The following is a 27764-nucleotide window of genomic DNA, read 5'->3' on the forward strand; positions in this document are numbered from 1 at the left end:
AGTGTGTGGGTGGAGTGTATGTATCCCTAGGCCTATGAGAGTGTATGGGGGAGTGTATTTGTCTCTGGGCCTGTGAGTGGAGTGTACGTGTCTCTGGGCCTATGAGAGTGTGTGGGTGGATTGTATGTGTCTCTGGGCCTATGAGAGTGTGTGGGTGGAGTGTACGTGTCTCTGGGCCTATGAGTGTGTGTGGGTGGAGTGTGTGTCTCTGGGCCTATGAGAGTGTGTGGGTGGATTGTATGTGTCTCTTGGCCTATAAGAGTGTGTGGGTGGAGTGTATTTGTCTCTGGGCCTATGAGAGTGTGTGGGTGGAGTGTACGTGTCTCTGGGCCTATGAGAGTGTGTTGGTGGAGTGTATGTATCCCTAGGCCTATGAGAGTGTATGGGGGAGTGTATTTGTCTCTGGGCCTGTGAGTGGAGTGTACGTGTCTCTGGGCCTATGAGAGTGTGTGGGTGGATTGTATGTGTCTCTGGGCCTATGAGAGTGTGTGGGTGGAGTGTACGTGTCTCTGGGCCTATGAGAGTGTGTGGGTGGATTGTATGTGTCTCTGGGCCTATGAGAGTGTGTGGGTGGAGTGTATTTGTCTCTGGGCCTATGAGTGGCCGTGGGTGGAGTGTATGTGTCTATGTGTCTCTGGGCCTATGAGAGTGTGGGGGGAGTGTATGTGTCTCTGGGCCTATGAGAGTGTGTGGGTGGAGTATATGTGTCTCTGGGCCTATGAGAGTGTATGGGGAAGTGTATTTGTCTCTGGGCCTATGAGTGGCTGTGGATGGAGTGTATTTGTCTCTGGGTCTATGTGAGTGTGTGGGTGGAGTGTATGTGTCTCTGGGCCTATAAGAGTGTGTGGGTGGAGTGTATTTGTCTCTGGGCCTATGAGTGGCCGTGGGTGGAGTGTATTTGTCTCTGGGTCTATGTGAGTGTGTGGGTGGAGTGTATGTGTCTCTGGGCCTATAAGAGTGTGTGGGTGGAGTGTATGTGTCTCTGGGCCTATAAGAGTGTGTGGGTGGAGTGTATGTGTCTCTGGGCCTATGAGAGGTTGGATGGAGTGATATGTATACTGTGCCTGCAGAGTGTATTGATAAATCATTCTTGCCACAGTACACATATCACATCTCTGCTGCTCCTTCGATTCACTTATCCATTCCCCTGAATTTCATTCTTATATATCTTTGCATTTCCCAGCAGGGGAATATCATGTCTGGAATATGTCAGAGGGGAATCTAATTTTACCTGAAGAACAAAATATTACCCACAATCCTCTAAAAGGAAATTAAAATACACTTCACAGACTTTACCATCAGGACATATAAATATTGGATCTGTCTAGTCATGAGGATTCTTCTATTTGGCCACATTTTGTTACACCAAATACCCATCTGACATCTCACAGTGCAGGCAAATCACACTATCTCTAATTCTCAGGAATCTCCTTCCAGTAAATCTGAGCAACCATTTGTATGTTCAGAGTGTGGGAAATGTTAAATACAGAAAGAAGCCCTTTCTGATCACCTTAGAAGTCACACTTGTAACGGCCTTTTTTTTTCCTGTTCAGACTGGGAAATCTTTCAGAGAAAATGGTAACCTCCATAAACACCTTAGGAGTCAAACAGGCCCTCTCCCATTCAGGCCTAGTGCACACCAGAGTGGTTCGGCAGCGTTTTCAGATCCGATTGCGGATGTGGAAACGCTAGGGTAATGTATTCCAATAGGGTGGTGCACACCAGAGCGGGAGGCGTTTTGCAGAAACGCATACTCCCGGGCTGCTGCAGATTTTGGATTGCGGAGGCGTTTCTGCCTCCAATGTAAAGTATAGGAAAACCGCTCTGAAAAACGGCAGTTCAGAGCGGTTTTGCAGGCGTTTTTGTTACAGAAGCTGTTCAGTAACAGCTTTACTGTAACAATATATGAAATCTACTACACCAAAAACGCTTCCCAAAACCGCAAAATGCTAGGTGAAACGCTACAGAAAAATAATAAAAAGCGTTTCAAAATCTGCTAGCATTTTGCGGATCTGCTAGCGGTTTTTGGTGTGCACCAGGCCTTAGAGTGTGGGAAATGTTTCAGTCAGCATGCCATCAGAAATGCAGGGGAGCAAAATGTTCAACATTTTGCCAATCAAGTGTGCAGAAAAGCTTTCACTCAGAAAGCAACTTTTATACACACAGGTGAGCAGCCTCTTTCATGTTCTGAGTGTGGGTAATTTTTTTTTTTATAAGTAAGCAAGGCTTACTTGATCACCAGAGAAGGCACACCAGTGGTGAGACTTTTTCCTCTACAGACTGGGAAATGTTTTAATCATATAGCACACCTTCTCATGCACCAGAGAAGTCACACAAGCAAATGGCCTTTCTCCTGTCCAGAGTGTGGGGAATGTTTAACAAACAACGAAAGCTTTTTTTTTTTTTTTTTTTTTTATCACACCGGGGGCATCTATATTCATGTTCAGAGTGGAAGAGGTGCTAAAGCACCAGAGAATTCACACAGGTGTGCGCCCTTTTTTCATGTTTTGCGTGTGAGGAAATTTATAACCAAATTAGAACTCTTTACATACACCTGAGAGGTCATGCAGGCATTCAGTGTTATATTTGTGACTGTGGGAAGGATTACCGCTCAAAACAAGGCCTCATGCATCCCCAGAAGAAGCACTCAGGAGATCAGCTGTTTTCATGATCTCAGTTGGAAAGCATTCATTATTAATGGAAATCTTCTTATATACCAGAGAGGTCACAAAGGCCAACATTCCTTGTCCACAAATTATAAGAATGTTGTCTTCAGCACTAGAGAAGTCACATGATTCAATCTGAGAACGACATGAATCCTTGTAAAGTCATAGAAACATTTGTCTTTCTTTAAAATCAGAGTGTGGGAAATGTCCCAGTTGAGTGTACAGATAGCTGTGACACGTCCCCCACACTTATGCTAGGTACACACAACACAATACAATTTTCTATTAGATTTACCTGCCAGATAGATTTTTTTTCCCAACATGTTGGAAAAAAAATCTGGCAGGTAAATCTAACAGAAAATCTAACAGAAAATTGTATGGTGTGCAATTTACGGCCTCCTAGCCTGTGAAACAACAAGACACTTATTCAAATGGATTTGCATAATGAGTGAATGTAATCCTAATCTAATTGATGAGAAACTTTTTGGATAGCAGTAAGCCATTTTTATCTTTCCAGCAGCTTTGCCTTGGAGAATAATGTCATCTGTTAGCTTTTGGTCATCAGATATTAAAGCAAACCTGTGACTTTAAAGTGGGATTGTCACCATAAAAATAAAATTTCAACAGCAACTGGTTAAGTGATAAAAATGCTAATTCTGCATTCAAAATGTTTTCTGCTGTTATGGTTTGACGTTATCACATACCTTAGGAACATTGGCCCTTTAACTGCCATTGCCAAACAGTTGCATGCTGGGGAGTCTTTTTATCTATAATATATTCCTCCTCTTCCCTTTATTTCCCCTCTTTCAAATGACATAAGACAGTGCACTTCCTAGTATAGACCTCAGTGGGAGTGTCTGGAGACTCTGGGAGGTGGGCGGGTAACAAATACACAGTACGCACAATAAGCAAAAGGAGAAAAAAGGAGTGAGGGAGGAACTGATGTCAGACTCAGGATTAGCTTCATTCAAAGCTAACCAAGATAGAATCTGTCTAGAATAGGATTCTCTTTCCTTGATAAAATTCACAGGAATCATAACGTGGACAGTGCAATATATCTAATATGTACGGTAAGTAGAACTAGTATTTGTCTACTTATATATGTGGGGTTTTTTTATTTCTAGGTTAGCATGGGTGTCACTTGTTCTTTAAAGTGCACCCAAATTAAAAATACAAGATTTCAGAAATAAAATCTTTTTTTTTAATTATAATAATAAATAGCAGCCTTTTTTCAGCTGCATGATGACAAATATAAAATATTTTACATTTATTGGAGGAACCCCTCCCTTCCTTTCAAATTGCTGGGATTTTTCCGGCAAACTGGTGAAGTAAGTGGAGTCTGGCAATGGAGGAATTGCTAATGGCTGCCCCCAGTATGACCCTAGCTATGAAAAGATAAGGGTGAAAAGCATGCACTGAAATGCTCATAGGTTTGAAGGAGTGTTTATTTATCTTTGTATGTGTCAGAGTGGAACAACTAAATATTTTTAATTAACAAAATGTTTGGTTTGGGTCCGCTTTAAAGGGATACTGTAGGGGGGTCGGAGGAAAATGAGCTGAACTTACCCGGGGCTTCTAATGGTCCCCCGCAGACATCCTGTGTTGGTGCAGCCACTCACCGATGCTCCGGCCCCGCCTCCAGTTCACTTCTGGAATTTCTGACTTTAAAGTCAGAAAACCACTGCTCCTGCACGCCCGTGTCCTCGCTCCCGCTGATGTCACCAGGAGTGTACTGCGCAGACACAGACCATACTGGGCCTGCGCTGTGCGCTCTTGATGACATCAGCGGGATCGAGGACACGGCAACGCAGGCGCAGTGGTTTTCAGACTTTAAAGTCTGAAATTCCAGAAGTGAACTGGAGGCGGGGCCGGAGCATCAGTGAGTGGCTGTGCAGGCACAGGATGTCTGCGGGGGACCGTTAGAAGCCCCGGGTAAGTTCAACTCATTTTCCCCCGACCCCCCTACAGTATCCCTTTAAGGGGTAAAATACATACTTGTGTGAGCAAAAAAAAAGGTTCCATGACTCGATAGGAAAGGGAAAAGTATAAATGTCAACCTTTATTCAATACACAGCATAGACACCAAAACACTACTAAAATCAATTAAAACTTAAATTTAAATGTGATATTTAAAAGAAAATACTGTAGAGATTTGTGACTACCACTGCAGTTCTACCATTCTCCACAAGATGGCAATCTCATCTTTACCAAGTGGAAGGCGTAGACAGGAAAGAGGAAGTAGAGAGGATACCACCTTACTAGGACTGAAGAGGAGGAGGTAACGTGGTATTGTTTGTACTAGGAAATGTATGCCCAACGGGCATTTCAGGGGTTGCAGGATAGATTACAACAGGGCAGGGCCGTTTCTGGCCAGTTTGGTGCCTTCAGGCGAGTAAAAACGCACTCGCTCTTTCTCTCTCTCAGATGAATTAGGGGTGGGGAAAGGGGGGTCGTAATGAAGAGAGAGGGAAGGAAAGGAGGCAGCTAGCTTGTAAGTGGAGAGGAAGAAGAGAAGAAAGAAAGAAAGGATAAGGCAGAAGGAGTGCTAATGAGAAAGAAAAGAGAGAGAGAGAAGGAGAAAGAGTGCGTAAACGGAGATGACAAGAGAGTAAAAGTGGTGTGTGAAGGGGAAAGACACATAAAAGGACAGAACTGAATAATTAGAGAGAGGGGAGGAAAGAGAGAGAGAGAGGAGGGTAGTGTCTTTAAAGAGGAACTGTAACGACAAAACGTTCCCTGGGGGGTACTCACCTCGGGTGGGGGAAGCCTCCGGATCCTAATGTGGCTTCCCACGCCGTCCTCTGTCCCACGGGGGTCTCGCTGCAGCCCTCTGTGCAGCGGTGACGTAATATATACCTTCCCGGCTCCTGCGCAGGCGCTCTGACGGCTGTCGGCTCCGAAGTAGGCGGAAATACCCGATCGCCGTCTATTTCCGTGCCGAAAGCCGCCACAGCGCCCCCGCTGGAGCCAGCAAAGGTAAATATTGAAGCTACAGTCGGCTCTGTCGCCGGCTGTTCAGAGGGCTGCAGCAAGACCCCCGTGGGACAGAGGACGGCGTGGGAAGCCTGATTAGGATCCGGAGACTTCCCCCACCCGAGGTGAGTACCCCCCAGGGGAGGTTTTTGTTGTTACAGAGTCTCTTTAAAGGGACACTGAATAGAGCTAAAAAAAATGCAATACTGAAGTTACCTGGGGCCTCCTCCATCTCCTGCAGCCTGTGAGGTCCCTTGGCATCCTCTGCTCTCCCGCTGGCGGCTCCGTTAGCCATATGACCTGGCTGGGAGTCGTGCACAACTGTGTGTGCAAAGCCTGTCCTCAGCAAAGGAGAAACTGGATTAGAATTGAATTGCTATAACTGCAATTGCCTGGGGACATTTTAAATTCCTCTATCGGCATGACAGCAGATCCATCTCTGGCACAAGAGGGGAGGCTGGAAAGGGATAAGTGGATGCTTCTAAATTCCCCCCTCATGTCCTCAGTGTTGAGAGCTGCCCTAAGAGCAGAGCTGGTGCCTTACTTGCCTATACACTGAATTTTCAACATCAAATATGAGTTGAATCATTTACTGATGGTGTGTGGAGGCGTACAGATCCTCTTTATTCCTGGAATTGTACACAGGAAGATCCCACTATCTACCACCGTTACCAGGCACCCCCCCCCCCCCCCCCCCGAGTTCATCTCAAAACTTATGGAGCCATAGCATTCTGTCATGCTGCCCCTACACTTTGGCATACCTTGCAACACCCAATCAGGACATCTCCATGGAAGCATTTAAAAGGAACCCAATGTGAGACCTATTGAAGCTGCTATATTTATTTCCTCTTAACCACTTGATGACCCAGCTTTTACCCCCCCCCCCCCCCCCTTAAGGACCAGCGCTGTTTTCCCTGATCTGTGCTGGGTGGGCTCTACAGCCCCCAGCACAGATCAAACACCAGGCAGAGCGACCAGATCGCCCCCCTTTTTTCCCCACTAGGGGGATAATGTGCTGGGGGGGTCTGATCGCTCCTGCCTGCGTGTGGCTGGCGAGGGGGGGGGCACCTCAAAGCCCCCTCCACCGCAGGATTCCCCCTCTCCTTCCTCCCTTCCCCAGAGGCTCCTGCCTGTCATGTGACGGCGATCCCCGGCCGCTGATTGGCCGGGGATCGCTGATCTAGTACAACGCTGCTACTGTTAGCAGCGTTGTACAAATGTAAACAAAGCGGATTATTTCCGTGATCAGCGGCCCGCAGGCTATTCAGAATCAGAATTTGTTTATTTCGCCAAGTACAACAGAAGTTGTACCCGGAATTGTTTGTGGCACATACAGGGTCGGTGATGGTACAGTTCAAATTCATACAGTTCATGTAAAGTATTGTATACAAAGTATATGAACACCATAAATACAAACGTAGCCGAGGAGGACCAGAGGGATAACCTGAGTGCTATGTTGAGAGGAGCTGCCACTATAAAAGTGGCGCTCAACTGCTCTGCAGCTATTCAGGAGCCCATAAGGTCCATGAAAAAAGGAAAAGGAGAGAGAGAGTAGAAATATAGAAATAAGAAATACAGTAATCTAGTCCCAGACTGGCGGCCTAGTCCAAAGTTGTCGCGTAGGCCTAGTAGATGTACAGATGGCAGATCAGGCAGGAGTGCAAGAGGGCCTTCCTGGCTGCAGGTATCCCAAACCTAACAGATCACATTTATGTGGCAGTGTTAGGGGTTTGCCAGCATACGGCAATGTCCCGATGGCTGGTGGATACTGTTTAGAGGGGTTCAGTTGCAACGGTAGTGTCCCTGATGGCTGATGGGGCAGTGTATCCAGTGACCCAATGGCTGCTGGGGCAGTGTGTGGCCGGTGTCCCGATGGTTGCTTGTAGTCAGCGTCCGGTGGCTGAAGGGGCAGCATGGCCAGTGACCCATGGCTGGTGGGACCCTCAATAAGATCCTGGAGCTGCAGGAAGAGCAGACTACCTGGCTGTGATGAGGCCTAGGTGATGTGTGCAAAATAAGAGAAGCTGTGGCCTGGCTAGAGAGCAGCGGTACTGTAAGCACTAACGTGCCATGCCTGGAGCAGTGGTTCGGCTCCCATGTGCAGTGGAGGGCTGGGAGCAGCAGCGGGGTACTAGCTGTGGCTTTTCTCTGTGCAGCATCTGGGTCTCCATGCCTGAGGCTCCACGTGGCTTTGGACGGCTGTGGAGTAAGTAGAGCGCTGTGGGACGGCGGCATCAGGCCCTGTGGTCACGGTGGTGAAGCAGCCACGTTTCTCGGATGGCTGTGTGGAGCGCCGGTGGTCAGGCTTCCTCTGCACGTGGAGTGCTCCGTCCTGGCGTCCTTAACTCCTTGGCAACAGCGGTGCAGCAGCCCACGTGGTGGAAGGGATCTGGCTGCTTGGATCGACTTGCCTCAGCGATCCCGGGCTGCGGAGGACGGGTATCACCCACGCACCGCAGCAGAGGAGTGACCAAACTTCACATAGCGGCTGGTGGGTCGGTGGTATTGGTGGCATCAGGCCCTCAGTGGATGCAGCAGTGAAGCCGGGTGTCGGGCCTCCCCCAGCTGATTAGGATCCGCCGTGCGGCATCCCGGTTTCCTCTGTGACTACAGAGAGCAGCATCTGTTTCTGGCAGCAGTGTAAACAGCGAGGCTGGCTACATGCAGACCGGCAGTCGAGGTCTGCAACCGAGGAGGAACATTGAGTAGAAAGGAAGAAAAAAAGATGGTAAAGGCCGGAGCCCTGTGTGCCATGGCTACCTAGTCTGGCGCCATCTATTCACGGAGACCCCCGCCATGAATTGACAGGAAGCAGCCGCTCGCGCGAGCGGCTGCTTCCTGATTAATTATCCTGCAGCCGGCGACGCAGATCTGCGTCGCTGGTCCTGCAGCTGACACTTTGCCAACGCGCCTTATGAGTGCGCGGTCGGCAATTGGTTAAAGAGACACTGAAGCGAGACTAAATCTCGCTTCAGCTCTCATATATAGCAGGGGCATGTGTGCCCCTGCTAAAACGCGCTATCCCGCGGCTACACAAGGGTCCCTGATCCCCCAACCCACCCCCCGCAAACCTTGGTCGTCTTCTTGGTCGCAGATTCTGCTTCCTGGAGGCAAGGGCTAACGGCTGCAGCCCTGCCTCCCAGCACGTCTATCAGACTCGCATCGCCGCCTCTCCCCCCGCCCCTCTCAGTGAAGGAAGACTGAGAGGGGCGGGGGAGAGGCGGAGATACGCGCTGACAGACGCGCGTGGGGCAGGGCTGCGGCGGTTAGCCCTGCCCCAATGCGGAAGCGCTCCCCCACATTACGGACGGGATTTGGGGGGACAGGGACCCCCGTTAAGCCGCGGGATAGCGGCGTTTTAGCAGGGGCACACGTGCCCCTGCTATATATGAGGTCTGAAGCGAGATCTATTCTCGCTTCAGACTCTCTTTAAACAATACCATTTGCCTGGCAGTTCTGCTGATTTTTCTGGTCAGTAGGGTCTAAATCACACACCTGAAGCAAGTGTGCAGCTAATCTTGTCAGATTTGACATTAACATCAGATCTGCTTGCTTGTTGAGGGTCTATGGCTTAACCTGCCTGGTGTTCTGATTACCGCGTCCGCGGAAACGTTTTTTGCACGTTTTTTTTTCATGTAGCTAGCCTAGTGCTAGCTACATGATTCCCCCCTCCCTGCGGCGTCCCTTCCTGCCCTCCGATCGCCGCCGGCGCAATGACCCGTCCGGAAATCCTGTTCTGAACGGGATTTCCTTGAGGGCTTCCCCCGTCGCCATGGCGACGAACGTCTTAGAAAAAATCAGAAAACGAAAGCCCACCAAAATAGCACCACTCAGTTGAACTATTATAACATTTATTCAAATTATCTATATCAAACTAATACAAAATATATGACATCTTTGAGTTTCAAAAGTAAAAACAATTAAAACCGACCATGTGGTCGTATATGGTAACAGCTGCATACAATCATGTCCTAATAAATGATCAAATCGGGGGTAAAAACCATCATGTAAATATAATCACAAATGTGGCAAAAATATGCCTATATAATCGCCTCAGTGTGCATCTATTCAGAGCACACGCAAGGTTGAACCCGGGTTCAGCAATGATAGCACATAAATATATACATCCACATACAGTAAAGTAGAAAAACACACAAGTGCAAAAAAAAAAATATATATATATATATATATATATATATATATATATATATATATATATATATAACATGAAACAAATTCAATGAAAAATTTGTGCAAACCAGCAAGGGCTGCTATCTCAATAAACCTGGGAGCAGCCTATGCGTAAGGTGCATAGAGTGATAGAAGGTGCAAAAAAATGCAAAAAAAGAGAGGATACTTAGCCCGGGAAGACCAAGGAGGCTAGGACAGTGCAGCTGAAAATGAAGAGGAGTCCATTCAAGACAGTCCCGCAAGCTCCGCGGGTGTCACCCCGCTTTGGAAGGATAGGAGAGGGATACCGTGCTGCTAGGCGCCAGATCGGCGTTTAAATAGAAAGTCTGGAGAGCAGGCAGGCGCCCCAGAAGTCGCCGCGCGTCAACCAGATGTGACGTCACGGGAGAGGAAGTAGAGTCTGGTGAGGATCCAGGAAGAAAAACACACGATTGGTTCACACGATGGCCAGGGGCCCCGGACCTCTCTCACTGGCCGGGGCCCCAAGGCCAACACGTGATACCTGGAGGGGAGTGCAGGTGGGCCTGGACCTCTCACATCCAGAAAACCCACCAACACTGCCTCCATACTGAATGCTAAATTCAACACACACAAGCAATAGAACACAGCAGTACATGCATCCAGCTACATTTGAAATTGGTCAGCAGGTGCTCGTCAGCCAATCAGGATGCACTGTCATACACCCTTTACCTGCCATACCACATCTAGCAGCCATTAGCATTCAGGTGGGAGGCTTCAGTTGGACGCCATCGCAAGATTGCGTCGCTAGCAGGACCGCCCCGTGCAGGCATCCCTCCCACAGGGGTCCCTCCCTAACCGCTCACCTGTCCGCCATGTCCTAGAGCTGAAAGAAACCGTTTAAAAACACACGATTGGTTCACACGATGGCCAGGGGCCCCGGACCTCTCTCACTGGCCGGGGCCCCAAGGCCAACACGTGATACCTGGAGGGGAGTGCAGGTGGGCCTGGACCTCTCACATCCAGAAAACCCACCAACACTGCCTCCATACTGAATGCTAAATTCAACACACACAAGCAATAGAACACAGCAGTACATGCATCCAGCTACATTTGAAATTGGTCAGCAGGTGCTCGTCAGCCAATCAGGATGCACTGTCATACACCCTTTACCTGCCATACCACATCTAGCAGCCATTAGCATTCAGGTGGGAGGCTTCAGTTGGACGCCATCGCAAGATTGCGTCGCTAGCAGGACCGCCCCGTGCAGGCATCCCTCCCACAGGGGTCCCTCCCTAACCGCTCACCTGTCCGCCATGTCCTAGAGCTGAAAGAAACCGTTTAAAAACACACGATTGGTTCACACGATGGCCAGGGGCCCCGGACCTCTCTCACTGGCCGGGGCCCCAAGGCCAACACGTGATACCTGGAGGGGAGTGCAGGTGGGCCTGGACCTCTCACACCCAGGCTCTGGACCAGGAAGAGAAGACCACGCTGGAGCGCAAGCGGCGAAAAGCTGGAAGGTGAGTAAAAACAGCCCTGTCCATAGATGAACCAATAGGAGGCTGGAAAAAGATAGTGTAGATGGCAATAGCGAGAGCATGAGAGTGATAGAGAGTAAAACAAGCCACCAGAGGGAGACATCCTAGCATTTGAGCATGATGTTACAATCCAAAAACAATAGCAAAGCATTATAATTCATTATTCATAGGTCAAAATCACTATTAACTACCTGCGGACCGAGCGAGTACGAATCTACGTCGGGCAGGGGGCGCTGCGGTCTTGACCGGACGTAAACTCTACGTCCCATTGACCGCGCGCCCCAGCCCGTCCGTGTCGCTCGGTCCGCTCTGCCCCCGCCGCTCGTTGCTGCCCTGCCGCCTCTATGACGGCAGAGCACTGAAAGCCGGGCAGGAGCCGTTTTCATTGGATCCTGGCCCTGTCATTTATGTAAGCCGTTCCCATTGGCTTACATGGAGTGACAGGGTCAGGAGCCAATGAAAGCGGCTCCTGACCGGCGCACAGCGCTCTGCTGTCATAGCGACGGCAGAGAGAGCAGCCTGCGGCGGGGACAGAGCGGCGTGTACAGCGGGAGCGACGGTAACTTGCGGCGATTCGTCGGGAAGCGGCGGTTTGCTGGACCAGCACCCTCTGGTCCTTAAGGGGGCAGAGGGTGCTGGTCCAGAAAGGGTTAAAGGACAAACCATGGAAATGCACATATATATATATATACACATCAAAACAGATACCTATATACACATACATATATCTGCGCATATATAGAGATGAAATCTATAGAATAAAGGGGGATCCAGATGTGTAGTACTGGGGCATAAAGGAGCAAAATTAGTCCAGATCCAAATATAAAGGGGACAGGCAGTCATTATTCATAGGTCAAAATCACTATTAACTACCTGCGGACCGAGCGAGTACGAATCTACGTCGGGCAGGGGGCGCTGCGGTCTTGACCGGACGTAAACTCTACGTCCCATTGACCGCGCGCCCCAGCCCGTCCGTGTCGCTCGGTCCGCTCTGCCCCCGCCGCTCGTTGCTGCCCTGCCGCCTCTATGACGGCAGAGCACTGAAAGCCGGGCAGGAGCCGTTTTCATTGGATCCTGGCCCTGTCATTTATGTAAGCCGTTCCCATTGGCTTACATGGAGTGACAGGGTCAGGAGCCAATGAAAGCGGCTCCTGACTGGCGCACAGCGCTCTGCTGTCATAGCGACGGCAGAGAGAGCAGCCTGCGGCGGGGACAGAGCGGCGTGTACAGCGGGAGCGACGGTAACTTGCGGCGATTCGTCGGGAAGCGGCGGTTTGCTGGACCAGCACCCTCTGGTCCTTAAGGGGGCAGAGGGTGCTGGTCCAGAAAGGGTTAAAGGACAAACCATGGAAATGCACATATATATATATATATACACATCAAAACAGATACCTATATACACATACATATATCTGCGCATATATAGAGATGAAATCTATAGAATAAAGGGGGGATCCAGATGTGTAGCACTGGGGCATAAAGGAGCAAAATTAGTCCAGATATAAAGGGGACAGATGGTAAAGACCATATATCATTTCAAGGGACAGGCAGTCCAAAAGTCCATCCAAGGAATTAGGGTCCATATTGGGTCCACAAAAGTTCAGGAATCGGGTCCATAATGAGTCCACAAAGTTCAGGCATGCAAAAGTCATGGGTAGCACAGAAGGAGAGTCCACAAACAAGGCCAAAGCGTCCATACATCCATTTAATCAGATGAAAAAACATTTAATAAATACAAATCCATCTATATGAGAAAAATATGTGTTAGTCACCAAGATACATATATACACATGCATGGATGTCCATTCAATACAATAAAAATAAAGATAGACAAAACCTTAATTATAAATCTAAATATGAACATCCAAATATTACAAGCAAATTCCTTATATACATGTATATGGAAAAAAAAAGTATATATTGTGACCATAAGTATGGTCATATATACATTAGACCAAAAAAAGGTCCAATCAATCTCCTCATTCATGCCTCGCGGGGCCATGCTATCCAATTGGTAAATCCATCTGGCCTCACGTTTAAGCAAAGCAGCTACTATGTCACCTCCCCTCAAATCTGATCTGATCTGATCAATACCACAAACTCGTAAACCCGTTGTGCACCCACCATGCTCAAAAAGAAAATGGGATGCCACTGATGTCAGTATTTGGTTGTTCTCCAGATCCCGTTTGGCCAATCTAATTTTAGATAAATGTTGCTGGATCCTGGTTTTTAGCATGTTTTTCGTTTGTCCAACATATATCTTACCACAAGTACAGATCAAGGCGTATACAACTCCCCTAGTTTTGCAATTGATATATCCATATAGTCTAAATTGTTTGGTGCCATCTATATTGTAAATAGTCTGTTGGGGACGCATATAATCACAAATATTGCATTCCCCACATGGATAACTACTTTTCAGAGGTCCTCTGCATCTCTTCATACCTCCCAACAAAATGACTTGAGCATAATTTATCTTTTAGACTAGGACATCTCTTAGCTGTAATAGAAGCATTGGGAGTGATAAATCTAGCGATGGTTGTGTCAGACAATAAAGCAGGCCAAGATTTGTTGAGTATCCTATAGAGATCTCTCCATTGATTATTAAAAGTGGTGCTGAGTCTTACCAGCTGACTGGAAGGTTTGGATGTTTGATGGAGAAGTGATGTTCTATCCATGGTTTTCGCCCTTTGAAAAGCCTGGGAAACAACTCTTTTGGGGTAGCCCCTATCCTTGAATCGATCAGTTAAACCGCGTGCCTGCATGGAAAAGTCATTAGTATTAGAACAAATACGACAAATTCACAAAAATTGGCCAGTGGAAATATTATCACGAAGAGGCTTAGTATGCGCACTCTGATAATGTAAAAGAGAATTTACTGATGTTGGCTTACGAAAAAGGTCTGTGCTAAGCTGACCCTCCACATTGATCCTAATCTTGACATCCAGGAAATCGATCTCTGTAGATGAAATATGCCTGGTTAAGTGAATGTTCATAGCATTATTGGTTAAGGCAGTTAGAAACCTGTCACAATCATCCTTGGATCCCCCCACAGCATAAATATGTCATCAATAAATCTGTGCCAACCTAAAATATAAGGCTGGAATTCTTCCAAGGGGGGACCAAAAACTACCTCACGTTCCCAGAAGCCCAAAAATAGGTTGGCTATGGACGGAGCACATTTCGCGCCCATAGCCACACCGCAGGTCTGTTTAAAAAACTGTCCATTTAAGAGAAAATAATTGTGAATAAGAACAAAGTCAGCCAAACCCAGAAGCAAACGTTTAAGGTCCCCTTGTTGGTTACTTTCCATATCAAGAAAATATGTCATAGTTTTTAGAGCCCATTGATGAGAAATGTTGGTGTATAAGGACTCAACATCAAATGAGACTAAAAGAGTACCTGGAACCACTGTTAATTCTTCTATAATCTTCAAAAGATCAGAACTGTCTCTCAAATAAGAGTCCAGGCTAATCACATGCTTCTGTAGAAAAAAATCTATAAATTCACAGGATGGAGTAGTCAGGCCCCCGATTCTGGCCACAATTGGTCTACCGGGTGGGCAGGTGGCATTCTTATGAATTTTCGGTAATAAATAAAAGGTGGGAATCACCGGATGTTTTACAGAGAGAAATTCAAACTCCTTTTTTGTACTTGTACCTGTATTCCTGGCCAAAACCAGGATATCATCAAGTAGGGCTTTGTAATATTCTGTTGGATCTCCCGGTAACAATGCATAGTTGTTTGTATTCTTCAGTAATTTGTAAGCCTCCTGCAGATACATCTCCTTTGGCCAAAGGACAACGTTGCCCCCTTTGTCCGCCTCCTTAATCAAAAAAGAATCATTATTAGATAATGCTTTAACAGCTCTTTGTTCATCCCTGGTAAGATTTTGACCTTGATTCTGGATAATGGGTAGACATTCTATTTCCTTCCACATGGATTCAAAGAAGAACTTAACTGCTGGGCATGAGTTAAAGGGCAAGGTATATTTTGACCGGGGCCTAAAAAGGCGGGAACGATTACTCACCGTATCATTTTGTTGATTATCCTGCAAAAGTCCCATAAGATCCTCAAAGACCTGTCGGTCCAAGGACTCCATATGTGGAGGCGGGGCCTCCGTGCCCCCCTCAAAATATTTTTTCAAAACAAGTTTTCTGCAAAAGAGATAAATATCTTTTAATACTTCAAATGTATCTAGGCTCCTAGTGGGTGAAAAAAGTAAGTCCTTTACCCAAAACACTCTGCTCAGTCCTAGTTAGTTCATGATTTGTGAGATTTATAATTTTCAATCCATGTGTTGTCATTCCCTCAGTCGTTTCACCCGTGGGGTCTGTAGATTCCAGAGCAATCCTGCTCTTGTGTCTCCTACCACCCCTCTGGGTTCACTTTCTAAGTCTGTGTCGCTGTCCGATAAAAATCACTTGTAGAGGTGTTGTCATTGGGTGGGGTAGCCCTGGGATTCTGTCCATTGTTAGGTGGTGGGGGGTGCCTGGAATACGGTGGCACTGCTCCATTAGGTCTATTGGGATGTTGTGGTCTGGGGCGTCTCCTACGCTTCCTCCCATTCCCTCTATGCCTCCACCTATAGGCTGCTCCACTGTCATAATCCTGACGGTCCCTCATAAGTTTTTTCGTTTGCCATCTACAATAAATCTCTCAAATCCCTCCATATCTATCTTCAGTTGATTAAGGAAGGGTTGGACAATGGTATTTTTATCAAAGGCTTGAATATTATTCTCAAGTTGTCTAAGCTCCATCTTTTTCTTAATCAATAATTTCTCATCATGTTCAATCAGCATATCAATGATAATGGTAGAACATTTTGCTAGGCCTTCCTCCCAGGTGTCCTAGCCTCCTTGGTCTTCCCAGGCTAAGTATCCTCTCTATTTTGCACCTTCTATCACTCTATGCACTTTACGCATAGGCTGCTCCCAGGTTTATTGAGATAGCAGCCCTTGCTGGTTTGCACAAATTTTTCATTGAATTTGTTTCATGTCATATATATATATATATATATATATATATATATATATATATATATATATATATATATTTATTTTTTTACACTTGTGTGTTTTTCTACTTTACAGTATGTGGATGTATATATTTATGTGCTATCACTGCTGAACCCGGGTTCAACCTTGCGTGTGCTCTGAATAGATGCACACTAAGGCGATCATATAGGCATATTTTTGCCACATTTGTGATTATATTTACATGATGGTTTTTACCCCTGATTTGATCATTTATTAGGACATGATTGTATGCAGCTGTTACCATATATGACCACATGGTCGGTTTTAATTGTTTTTACTTTTGAAACTCAAAGATGTCATATATTTTGTATTAGTTTGATATAGATATTTTGTATTAGTTTGATATAGATATTTTGTATTAGTTTGATATAGATAATTTGAATAAATGTTATAATATTATAACTGAGTGGTGCTATTTTGGTGGGCTTTCTTTTTCTGATTTTTTTCTAAAGCATGTTTTGAGCCCTTGCACACTCCTTTAAACATTGTTAAGTGTTGCGGACACACTGTTACTCTATGGCGACGAACGTCGTGACGTCACAGGGAGACCCGATCCACCCCGTTCGTCCAGAACGCTAGGGAGGTTAAAGTATTAGGATCAGCAGGGCAGCCAAGCAATCTGCATTATTAAGTCCAGACTCAAAAGCCACCTGTTTAGTCTGGCATTTATGAACACCTGACTATTTCCTCTGTAACACAGTCCACCATACAACTATGTGCTGATCTGAGACATATCTATGCCTGTTAAATCCTATTGTATATTGTATTAGGACTGTAAGTAGGAACACACTAGGCAGAATCGCATATGCGTTTTCCAAAGCACAAAGTAGAAAATGCATATGCAATTCTGCCTAGTCTGTTCTTACCCTATGTTTTCCTATGTAGTTCCACATTAATAAGGCTCATGTCTTAAAGGAAACCAGAGATGACTGTGTTGCCACAAAACAAACATATCCCCTGATAGATTTTACAAAACAAATGCTATACCTGGTATTTTTGCCGCTCTGGTGTGCCTTTTTTTTGTTTTTGTTTTTTTTACTAAAACTCCATGCACAACCAGGGCTGTGGAGTCGGAGTCGTGGAGTCGGAGTCGGGGCAATTTTGGGTGCCTGGAGTCGGAGTCTGGAAAAAATGCACCGACTCCTAATGAATTTAAACTGTAATTAAAATAGAAAATATGATAAAATGTTCTATTTCTCAGATAATCGTCATCATAAATAATTTAGACATACAGTAATAGCTGTGCTTAGTCCACAAAAATTATATAAACCAATCAAAATTAGTTACTTGTGCTGCTTCAATAAAGCAGTCCCCGTATTTTTAAAGTCAGATATACACATCTGATTGTGACTGTATATATGATGTGTACACAGGAATCTCATATATACTAAATAACATCTATGCTGTAAGAATAAAGCCTAATGTGTAGCCGTGTCACTAATAGAGATGGTCAATGAGATGGAAATAATTCTGCGTTGATTCTGATTTATGCAAATGTACGCACTCTCTTTGCTCATGAAATCAAATAAATTGATATGTTGTTAAAATTTGGTTTGGTGACTACGAATTAAGTGGTACCTGAGAAGGATGAAAAGAAAAGTTTTATACATACCTGGGGCTTCTTCCAGCCCCCTTCAGGCTAATCAGTCCCTCGCTGTCCACCTCCACCACCTGGATCTTCTGCTATGAGTCCTGGTAATTCAGCCAGTCAGCACAGTCCAGCCGCATGCTGCTTCCACAGCCAGGAGCGTTCTGCACCTGCGCAATAGTGCTGCACAGGTGTAGTATGCTCCCGGCGGTGGAGTGTGTGCATGCGCACTGCGCCCGACTGGCTCAAGTACCTGGACTCATAGCAGAAGATCCAGGTGGCAGAGGAGGACAGCGAGGGACTGATTAGCCTGAAGGGGGCTGGAGGAAGCCCCAGGTATGTATAAAACTTTAATTTCATCTGTCTCAGGTGTACTTTGTTACACAGTAGTACTATACTCTACATATGCACTCTCCACAGAGCTGCAGGGAATCCACTGAGAATGTTGTGCACATTGAACACAGAGGTGTTGTCTATCACCCATAAACCTGGTTCAGATTGTGCATGAAGAATGTGTAATAGAGGAAGAATTTCCTTATTCCCCTGCAGAGTACCTGCACATCACTCTTACATGTGCCCACAGTTACATTGCCTAGGGCCTGAAGGATGTTCTTTGTTCCGGTCTGTACCTTTTACAAGTACTCTTACCAAGGACTAGTTTTAGTCTATGACTAAAGGGAATAAATGTGGCAGTCTCCATATCCTTCTCACTTCAATAGTCTTTTAAAATTCCTAAGCGTTGGCAGTTAAGGGACACATTTCATGTTACATACTTTCAATCAACAAGTGTAACGATTGGTGTCAGCACGCAGAGAGAATCTGATTATTGGCGATCTGCAGTATCACCAAGAATGCAGATATATACCCGATTATTGATGATCTGCAGTATCACCGATAATCAGATATATTGCTAACCTCTGGACACCCATAGGTATATATGAGTGTTTGGTGTAACAGTAATACTTTGAGTAATGCACCTGCTGAGCAGGTGATAAGAAGCAGCCTGGAATACTGCTTATGCTGCCACAGGAACCTTCCAAAAGCCTGAGATTCTCCAAAGGGTGGAGTCAGGCTGAAGGTAGGAGGAACCTGCACAGGAGTGACACCTGAGGGGTGGATGTCACTAGCAGGTCAGGAGACTATCTCTTAAGGGAGAGAGATAGTTCCCAAGGTAGTAACAGATATCAAACAATGCCTAGTCTTGGTGTGAGGTCCGTGGTCTCTACACCCTGTAACTAGTCTGATGCATAACACAATGATCACAGAGTCCCTAGTCTGGTATGAAGTCCGTAGTCTCGACACCCTGGAACTAGTCTGGAGTATAACATAAATGATAATACAATTCCCTAGACTTGGGTGTGAGTTCCGTGATCATCAACACCCTGGAACTAGTCTGGAGTATAACATAAATGATAATGCAATCCCCTAGTCTTGGGTGTGAGTTCCGTGATCATCAACACCCTGGAACTAGTCTGGAATATAACACAAAGACTATACAGTTCCCTAGTCTTGAGTGTGAGGGCCTTGATCTTAACACCCTGGAACTATGCTAGAGAATACACAGAAGATACACAGTATTCCTAGTCTGGGGTGTGAGGGCCTTGATCTCAACACCCTGGAACTGGTCTAACAAGTAATAACAGTACAAGGTAATCTGGCTCAGTGTGAATTCCCAAGTCCTCCTGGTTCAAACACACTGTAAGGATCTGACTATGGTCTGAATGCTTCCACAAAGTGTTTGCAATGGCAGACAACCAGCAGCTGACAAGCAAGCAGAATATATAGTAGCTGAACTCTGCTGCCCCGCCCGAGCCACTCAGCCAATCGTGAGTCCAGCAGGAATCAGCTGATCGTCCTGATCAGCTGACACTTGCTGGTATAAAGGTCCTGACTTCTGGCCCGCGTGCGCGTAGCTCTCCATCCATCTATGTGGACTAACAGACCCAGCCACTCCAAAGGCACGCTGCTGCGTACAAACCGCCACTTTGGACGCGGAAACAGCCGCTTTGCTGTTAGAACATGCGGCGGCTTTTCCGTGTTCTGCCACACTACCAGACGCGTGCCTACGCGTGCAAACCGCCGCGTTGGACGCAGAATCAGCCGCCTTGCTTTCAGCACACACGGCGGCTTTTCCGCGTTTTCTCACAACAAGATTGTAATATGCAAATTAGAGGAGTCGAGGAGTTGGAGTCGGTGGAATCCTAAACTGAGGAGTCGGAGTCGGTGGATTTTTGTACCGACTCCACAGCCCTGTGCAAAACACAGTTCATCAGAAAAGCATTTTATTTAATGGACTGTTTACAAAAAGAAATCACCATTTCTAAAAACCTCTTTTGACTAACAAATATAGATTTAAAAATCACCAGCAGCTCCTCCCACCAGCAGCTCCTCCCATCTCGTGACAGCTCTCTGTGATGCTGCAAGTATACAGAACAGGAAAGCAGAGCTAGAAGGGGGCAGGCTTGAAAAGACATCAGGTAGGTGTTTTCTCTAATGTTCCCACTGATATATATGGTAAAATACATGAGGGTGCTTTGTCTCTGGTACACTTTAAAGCTGATCTGAACTCAGAACGTCCTCTCTGCTCTAAAAGATAAACAATAGCATAATAACCATTAAAGGGAACCTAAACTGAGAAGGATATGGATTTTTCCTTTTAAAATAATACCAGTTGCCTGACTCTCCTGCTGATCCTGTGTCTCTAATACTTTTAGCCACAGCCCCTCAACAAGCATGCAGATCAGGTGCTCTGACTGAAGTCAGACTGGATTAGCTGCATGCTTGTTTCAGGTGAGTGATTCAGCCACTGCAGCCACAGAGATCAGCAGGACTGCCAGGCAACTGGTATTGTTTAAAAGGAAACATCCATATCCCTCTCAGTTAAGGTTCCTTTAAATAAAAACATTTCTTTATTACAGCTGATACAAATCCTGCAATAAATCTGCAGTGTGTCTAATTCCTGCTTTCATGTATGCAGACATAGTGTTAACATCCTGTGTTTACAAATTAGCTGTTCAGTCGAGGCAGCTAGCTGACACAGCTGAGAGATCGAATTATAACTTGTGATTATACACAAATGAGGGGGAATTAGACAGGCTAAACTCACTAAATACATACAAGGTGCATTTCTATATGGTTTTCTTCTGTCCTGTGCAAAAGTCAAGGTCCACTTTAATTATTTTATTTTTCTGTCACACTGTGCTTGTAGGGTGAGGACCTGATTGTTCTGCAACTTCACTCTAAAGACAAAGAATATATGGATAATCTGCAGTCTGTGGAGAAGATTAACATGATGAGGACAATTAAAGAGGAAGTAGAAGAGATGAATGTAAAGAGTGATCAGCAGACTATGGAGGAGGGGGACATGATGAGGATAATTAAAGAGGAAGAAGAAGAGACATATGTCATGAGTGATCAGCAGTCTATGGAGGAGGGTGACATGATGAGGGCAAATAAAGAGGAAGAAGATATGTATGTGAGGAGTGATCAGCAGTCTCTGGAGGAAGGTGACTTGAAGATAATTAAAGTAGAGGAATGTTCTCTAGATACCAATACAGGTAAGTTAGAACAATAATCCAGGTTGGAATGAGTGACCCAATCATTGTAATTTATCAAAGTTTCTACAAAGGCTTCAATTCATCAAAGGCTGTTCGATAAAAAAAAAAAAGTCGGAAATATACCACATTCAGAATTTTAGACTTGTTTTTGCTAATTCATCAAGATTTTCACAGTTGCGGTAGAAGTTCGGTAATTTACCAAAACCAATGGCTTCAATTCACAAAAACCTGTTTTGTAACAGCAGAAGAGTGTGGAGTTGTCTCTTAAACATGCCATGTTTAGGTGATTTCTCCATTAGCTCCTCTGCATCTTCAAACAGGAACCTAAAGGGTTAAACGCCTGAAGAGCTGCAGGAGAAACCTCTTTTGTTCCGCTCTCTCCTCTGCCGCTGCCTGGGGGGGTAGAGATACTTGTTCCTCCCAAGAAGGTGTTGCAGCCTTTCAGAGGGAGTAGCAGGAGACAGAGGCTGTTGCTATTGGCTCTCTGCTCCTGTCACTTATGTCTTATCGGACAGTGAAGCTGGTTTTCAACACATCAGAGCTGCCGGTAATCACCGCACGTTTCTTGGCTTTACCGAACGCTCTAATCTTCATGAATTGAAGTTTGCTGACACTTATTGAGGTGTTTATCACACAAGTCAGTAATTTACCTCAATTTCAGCTTGCCATGCCGTAACAGCCTTGATAAATTTACATTTTACAAAATGCTCCGTAAAAACAGCTGTTTACCGGTAGCGGTAATGCATAGTGAATTGAAGCCATAGTCTTGCCTGAAGATCCCCCAATGAACTTGCCCTCTGTCCCATCACTGCCACTGATAAACTGACGTCAGCCCCTGACAGCTGGATCTCCATGTACTCTAAGGGCTAGTTTACAATGGGTGTTTTGGCAGCGCTTTGCTGATAGCCGGTTATTAGCAAAGTGCTGCTGCTAATGCTGGTAGTGTTCACACTGCATCGTTCACCACTGATTAGCAATTTGCTTAAATCTCAAGTGATTGCATTTCAACGTTAAAGAATCACAAAACTCAATCACTTTAAAGTCACTTTGCTGTACAGTGAAAAACAGCGTTTAGCTGATCATTTAGCAAAACTCTACCAAAGCACCCAGTGTGAACTAGCCCTAAGCGCTAAATTAAGTCATCCTCCAAATATAGCAGCTGACAGGAAGCAGTGGTTTCCCCCGCCATTGCTTTTGTGGTGATCCACATGGACCCAGAGTAGTGTGCAAATAGCGAGCAGGCTGCCAGTCAGTCCACCCTTCGACTGCGGTATTACCAGGACTGTGGAGTCGAGGAGTCAGAGCAATTTTGGGTACCTGGAGTCGGTGGTTTCAATAAATTGAGGAGTCAGATGATTTTTGAACCAAAATCCATAGCCTTTGTAAAAATTAGACTAACGAGTCGGAGAAATTTAGGGTACCTGGAGTCGGTGGTATCATAAACTGAGCAGTCGGATTTGGAGGATTTTTGTAGCGACTCCACTGCCCTGCGTATGACGCATGTGCCTGACCACTTTCCACTATAGCCAAATACACAAAGCCACAGGGACCAAAGAAAAAAAGGTTCACTATAATCAAAGTTCTATTTTATCTGCGTTTAATATACCATGCGTTACCCACATATACTTACAATTGTACTCTGCCAGGACCTGGACATTTAGTTTACTATACCCAAAGTTCTACTATGTCAGAGTTTACTATAACAAGATTATTCTTTAATACCCCTCTATCCACAACATAGCATAACTCCCCTAGCATACTACCTATCCCTGCATAATAAATACTTTCTATCTCCCCTAAAACATTATCATAACCCTCCTGGTGCTTAATATTGCCTTCTCAAAAACCTGGCATCATCACCCCCTCCCTGACACCAAATACTATTACCTTCCCCCTGCAGTGCCATCATCTGCATAGTACTAAATACTCTCCTCTATATTATTTGCTTCCCTCCCCGCTTACCAATGCTACATCCCTCCTCCTTTATCAAATACCTGGCAAAGTCCTCCACATGCTAAATACTATGTATTCCCCTTTCACATAGAACATATCCATCGCCCCCAGAAAGAACTAAAACAAATGCCTCTTGTGCTATAAAAAAAAAATGTCCTTCCAAATGCCCCCAATTACCGAACACTTCCCCAAATAAAACCCCAGAGTAGCACTAAACCACCCTACAACACTTCAGCGTTCCAAAGATGGGGATTGATAGAGCACCATATCGAAAAGCCCCTAGCTGAAGTTGTGCGAATTGTGGTTCAGTCCAAATTACTATAACGGCCATTCGTTTTGTACCATAAGCATTCTTTTGAGGCAGGTGCGAGGGGTTGTTTTTATTTAATTAATTCAGCAGTGTGTTTGGGTCTCAGTGTACTTGTGATTCCTTCTGTTGATAAAACACACGGCAGCAGGTAGCCATGTGGATGGGGGGGGGAGGGGGGGGGTAAAGGGTAAATTTGACATCGCTGATGCCCTTCTCAGCTGGCATAGACTTTTTTTTTCCAAGTTTATTGCTGTAAAATGTACCTTACATCAGTGTTATGTTTAATGTAAGCAGTAGGCGTGTGATATGTATACTGTGCCTGCAGAGTGTAGTAATAAATCATTGTAGCCACACATACCACATCTCTGCTGCTCCGCCCATTCATTTATCCATTCACCTGAATTTCATTCTTGTATATCTGTGGATTTCCCAGCAGGGGGACATCCTGTCTGGAATATGTCAGAGGGGAATATCCATTTACCTGAAGAACTGAATTTTACCCAGAATCCTCTAGAAGGAAAAGCCACTACTGGAAACATACATCACAGACTTTACCATGAGGAGCAGTCACTGGATCCCTCTATTCCTGAGGACTCTTCTGATTGGACACATTCTGTTGCCCCAAATATGCATGTGACATCTCACAGTGCAGGGACATCACATGATCACTCTCCTTCCAGTACATCAAAACCTCCATTTGTATGTTTAGAGTGTGGGAAATGTTTTACACAGAAAGATGCCCTTTCTGATCACCTTAGAAGCCACACCCGTGAATGTCCTTTTTCCTGTTCAGAGTGTTGGAAATCTTTCAGTGATAAGAAAGGCCTCCGTAACCACCTTAGATGTCATAATAGTGAGCGGCCTTTTTCCTGTTCAGAGTGTGGGAAATGTTTCAGTCAGCGGTCAAATCTTCAGGCTCACCAAAGGGGTCACACAGGGGAGCGGCCTTTTGCCTGCTCAGAGTGCGGAAAAACTTTCATTCGGAGGGAAAGTCTTAATAGGCACCAGAAAATTCACACAGGTGATAAGCCTTTTGCATGTTCAGAGTGTGGGAAATGTTTCATACAGAAAGCAGTCCTCTCTGATCACCTTAGAAGCCACACTGGTGAGCGGCCTTTTTTCTGTTCAGACTGTGGGAAATCTTTCAGTGATAATAAAATCCTACGTAAACACCTTAAAACTCATACAAGTGAGCGGCCGTTTTCCTGTTCAGAGTGTGGGAAATGTTTCAGTCAGCAGGCAAACCTTCAGGCTCACAAGAGAAGACACTCAGGGGAACGACCTTTTGCCTGTCAAGAGTGTGGAAAATGCTTCTCTCGGAAGGAAACTCTTATTCTACACCAGAGAGTTCACACAGATGGGCCGCCTTTTTCATGTTCAGAGTGTGGGGAATTTTTTAAAACTAAGCCAAGCTTTCTTGAACATCTTAGAAGCCACACAGGTAAGCCACCTCTTTCATGTTCAGAGTGCGGGAAACAGTTTATAAGTAAGCAAGGCCTGCTTGATCACCAGAAAAGACACACTGGTGACCAGCCTTTTTCCTGTACAGACTGTGGGAAAAGTTTTAATCGTAGAGCACGCCTTCTTCTGCACCAGAGAACTCACACAGGCGAACGTCCTTTCTCCTGTTCAGACTGTGGGAAATGTTTCACTCACAAAGAAAATCTTCTTATACATCTTAGAAATCACACTGGGGAGCGTCCTTATTCATGTTCAGACTGCGATAAATCTTTCACTCACAAAGAAAGCCTTCGTAGGCATCAGAGACTTCACACTGGGGAGCGTCCTTATTCATGTTCAGAGTGTGGGAAATGCTACATAAGTAAACAATCCCTTGTCAGACACCAGAGCATTCACACAGGTTTGCGTCCTTTTTCATGTTCTGAGTGTGGTAAAAGTTTTAGCCAGAAAGGAACGCTTTACTTACACCTGAGAGGTCATGCGGGCGTGCGGCGTTATATCTGCGACTGTGGGAAGGACTACCGGTCAAAACAAGGCCTCATTCACCACCAGAAGAAGCATTTGGGAGAGCAGCAGTTTTCATGATCTCTGTTGGAAAGCATTTATTATTAATAGAAATCGTATATACTAGAGTAGTCACAAAGGTCAGCATTCTTCTTCCACAAATTATAAGAATATCATCTTTGGCAGTAGTGAAGTCACATGGCTCAATGTGAGAAAAAGAATCCTTTTAAAGTCATATAAACAATTGTCACTCTTCATATTTAGAGTGTGGGAAATGTCCCAGTTTCAGAGTGTGGGAAATGTCCCAGATTCAGAGTGTGGGAAATGTCCCAGATTCAGAGTGTGGGAAATGTCCCTGCGGAGAGCAGCGATAGCTGAGACACATCCCCAACTCTTTCAACTCCGTGCTTGTTTCATCCCCAGACTTATATACACAATGAAATTACTGCCCCCTAGCTCTGAAACAACAATATTTGTATTAGCATGTATTTTCATAATGAGTAAATGTAATCCTAATGTAATTGATGAGATTTGATGCTCTTTGGGTATCACAGATCCATTCTTCTTCCAGCAGCTTCTCCTCTGAGAATAATGTCACCTGTTAGTTGTCGGTCATCACGTGTAATGCCATTTCTTTCTCCTTGTTATTAAACACTGTGTGCTCTTTTCTTCTGGATTATTTTACTTGTATGTTGTATGAAAAAAAAATGAAATTATAATAAATCACCAGATCTGTTATGTCATTTTGTGTCTAAATTCTGTCATTGCTCTGTTGAGTCCTCCGCCAATCCTTTCATGACTCATTATTTCTTTTTAACCACTTAACGACCAGCCAACGCCGATAGGCGGCGGCTGGTCGCAGTGGTGTTTCCTTTCAGTTCACGGAGGGAGTCTCCGTGAACAGCCTGCGAGCCTCCGATCGCAGCTCGCAGGCGAACTGTAAACACCCAGGGAAGAAATCCCCGGTGTTTACATCGTACGGCGCTGCTGTTACAGCAGTGCCGTAAAGGCGATCGGCCATCCCCGGCCTCTGATTGGCCGGGGATCGCCGGCATCTGATAGGCTTAAGCCTATCTGAGGAGGTACAGGATGGATTGCTGTCCTGTACCGCATATCTTGGGAAGGAGGGGGAATAGCTCTGCGGAGGGGGGCTTTGAGGAGCCCCCCTGCTATTCGAAAGTGAGCAGCGGCGATCAGACCCCCCCAGCAGGACATCCCCCTAGTGGGGAAAAAAGGGGGGAAGTCTGAAACAGCTGCGGTCCTTAAGTGGTTAAACAATACCAGTTGCCTGGCTCTCCTGCTGATCCTCTCATTCTTTTATCTATTGATCCTGAACAAGCATGCAGATCAGGTGATAGCCTCATGCTTATTTCTGATGTGATTTAGACACTGCTGCAGCCAAAGATCAACAGGACTGCCAGGCAACTGGTATTGTTTCAAACAAAATAAATATGGCAGCCTCCATATCCGTCTCATTTCAGGCATGTGTAAGGTGAGTCTGAGAGGGTTGCTGTTACAGGAGCTGTGAATTGAAGAACAAAGAACATTGAGCGCTGGATGGAATAGTAATCCTACTCACTGCCAGAGGCTTTCCGATCCACAGTGGAACAAACAAGTAGGTGAGTGTAAGCCTTGGCGCTGCCTCTATAACCCCAACACTGTTGCTGCCTGTAGACACACGGTGCTCAAAAAACAAGATGTGGCTACCACCAAGGGTAAAAAGCACAACACAGGCTCCGTTTCAGATGCAACAGTGGGTTACCAATTTATTATTAAAACTGGACTTAGGTTAGAATAAACAACTTACATTGCGGGTCAATGCACACTTGTTTTTTGAGCACCGGGTGTCTACAGGCAGCAACAGTGCTAGGAGCTGTGCATTGTCTATGAACCATCTGGGCAAGGTTGATATAACAATATTGTTGATAGACAGCGTTGAAGGCCCCCTACCCTGACAATTTTCAGAAATTAATGGTAAGCGATAATTGGCCAGATTCGCTGCCAAATAAAGTTTGCGAATTTT

General features: G+C 45.5%; 1 protein-coding gene across 1 annotated transcript; it reads left to right on the top strand.

Annotated features, from left to right (window-relative positions):
- Window positions 1-4915: 4915 nt before the first annotated feature.
- Window positions 4916-26459, top strand: LOC137535066 (zinc finger protein 84-like). The gene is made up of 3 exons (XM_068256842.1): window positions 4916-4944; window positions 21165-21513; window positions 24210-26459. Exons 2-3 carry the CDS (start codon window positions 21213-21215, stop codon window positions 25820-25822), a joined length of 1914 nt encoding a protein of 637 aa, XP_068112943.1. The 5' UTR covers window positions 4916-4944; window positions 21165-21212; the 3' UTR covers window positions 25823-26459.
- The last annotated feature ends 1305 nt before the right edge of the window (window positions 26460-27764 follow it).

Source organism: Hyperolius riggenbachi, chromosome 10 (assembly GCF_040937935.1).
Source record: "Hyperolius riggenbachi isolate aHypRig1 chromosome 10, aHypRig1.pri, whole genome shotgun sequence".
Taxonomy (NCBI): Eukaryota; Metazoa; Chordata; class Amphibia; order Anura; family Hyperoliidae; genus Hyperolius; species Hyperolius riggenbachi.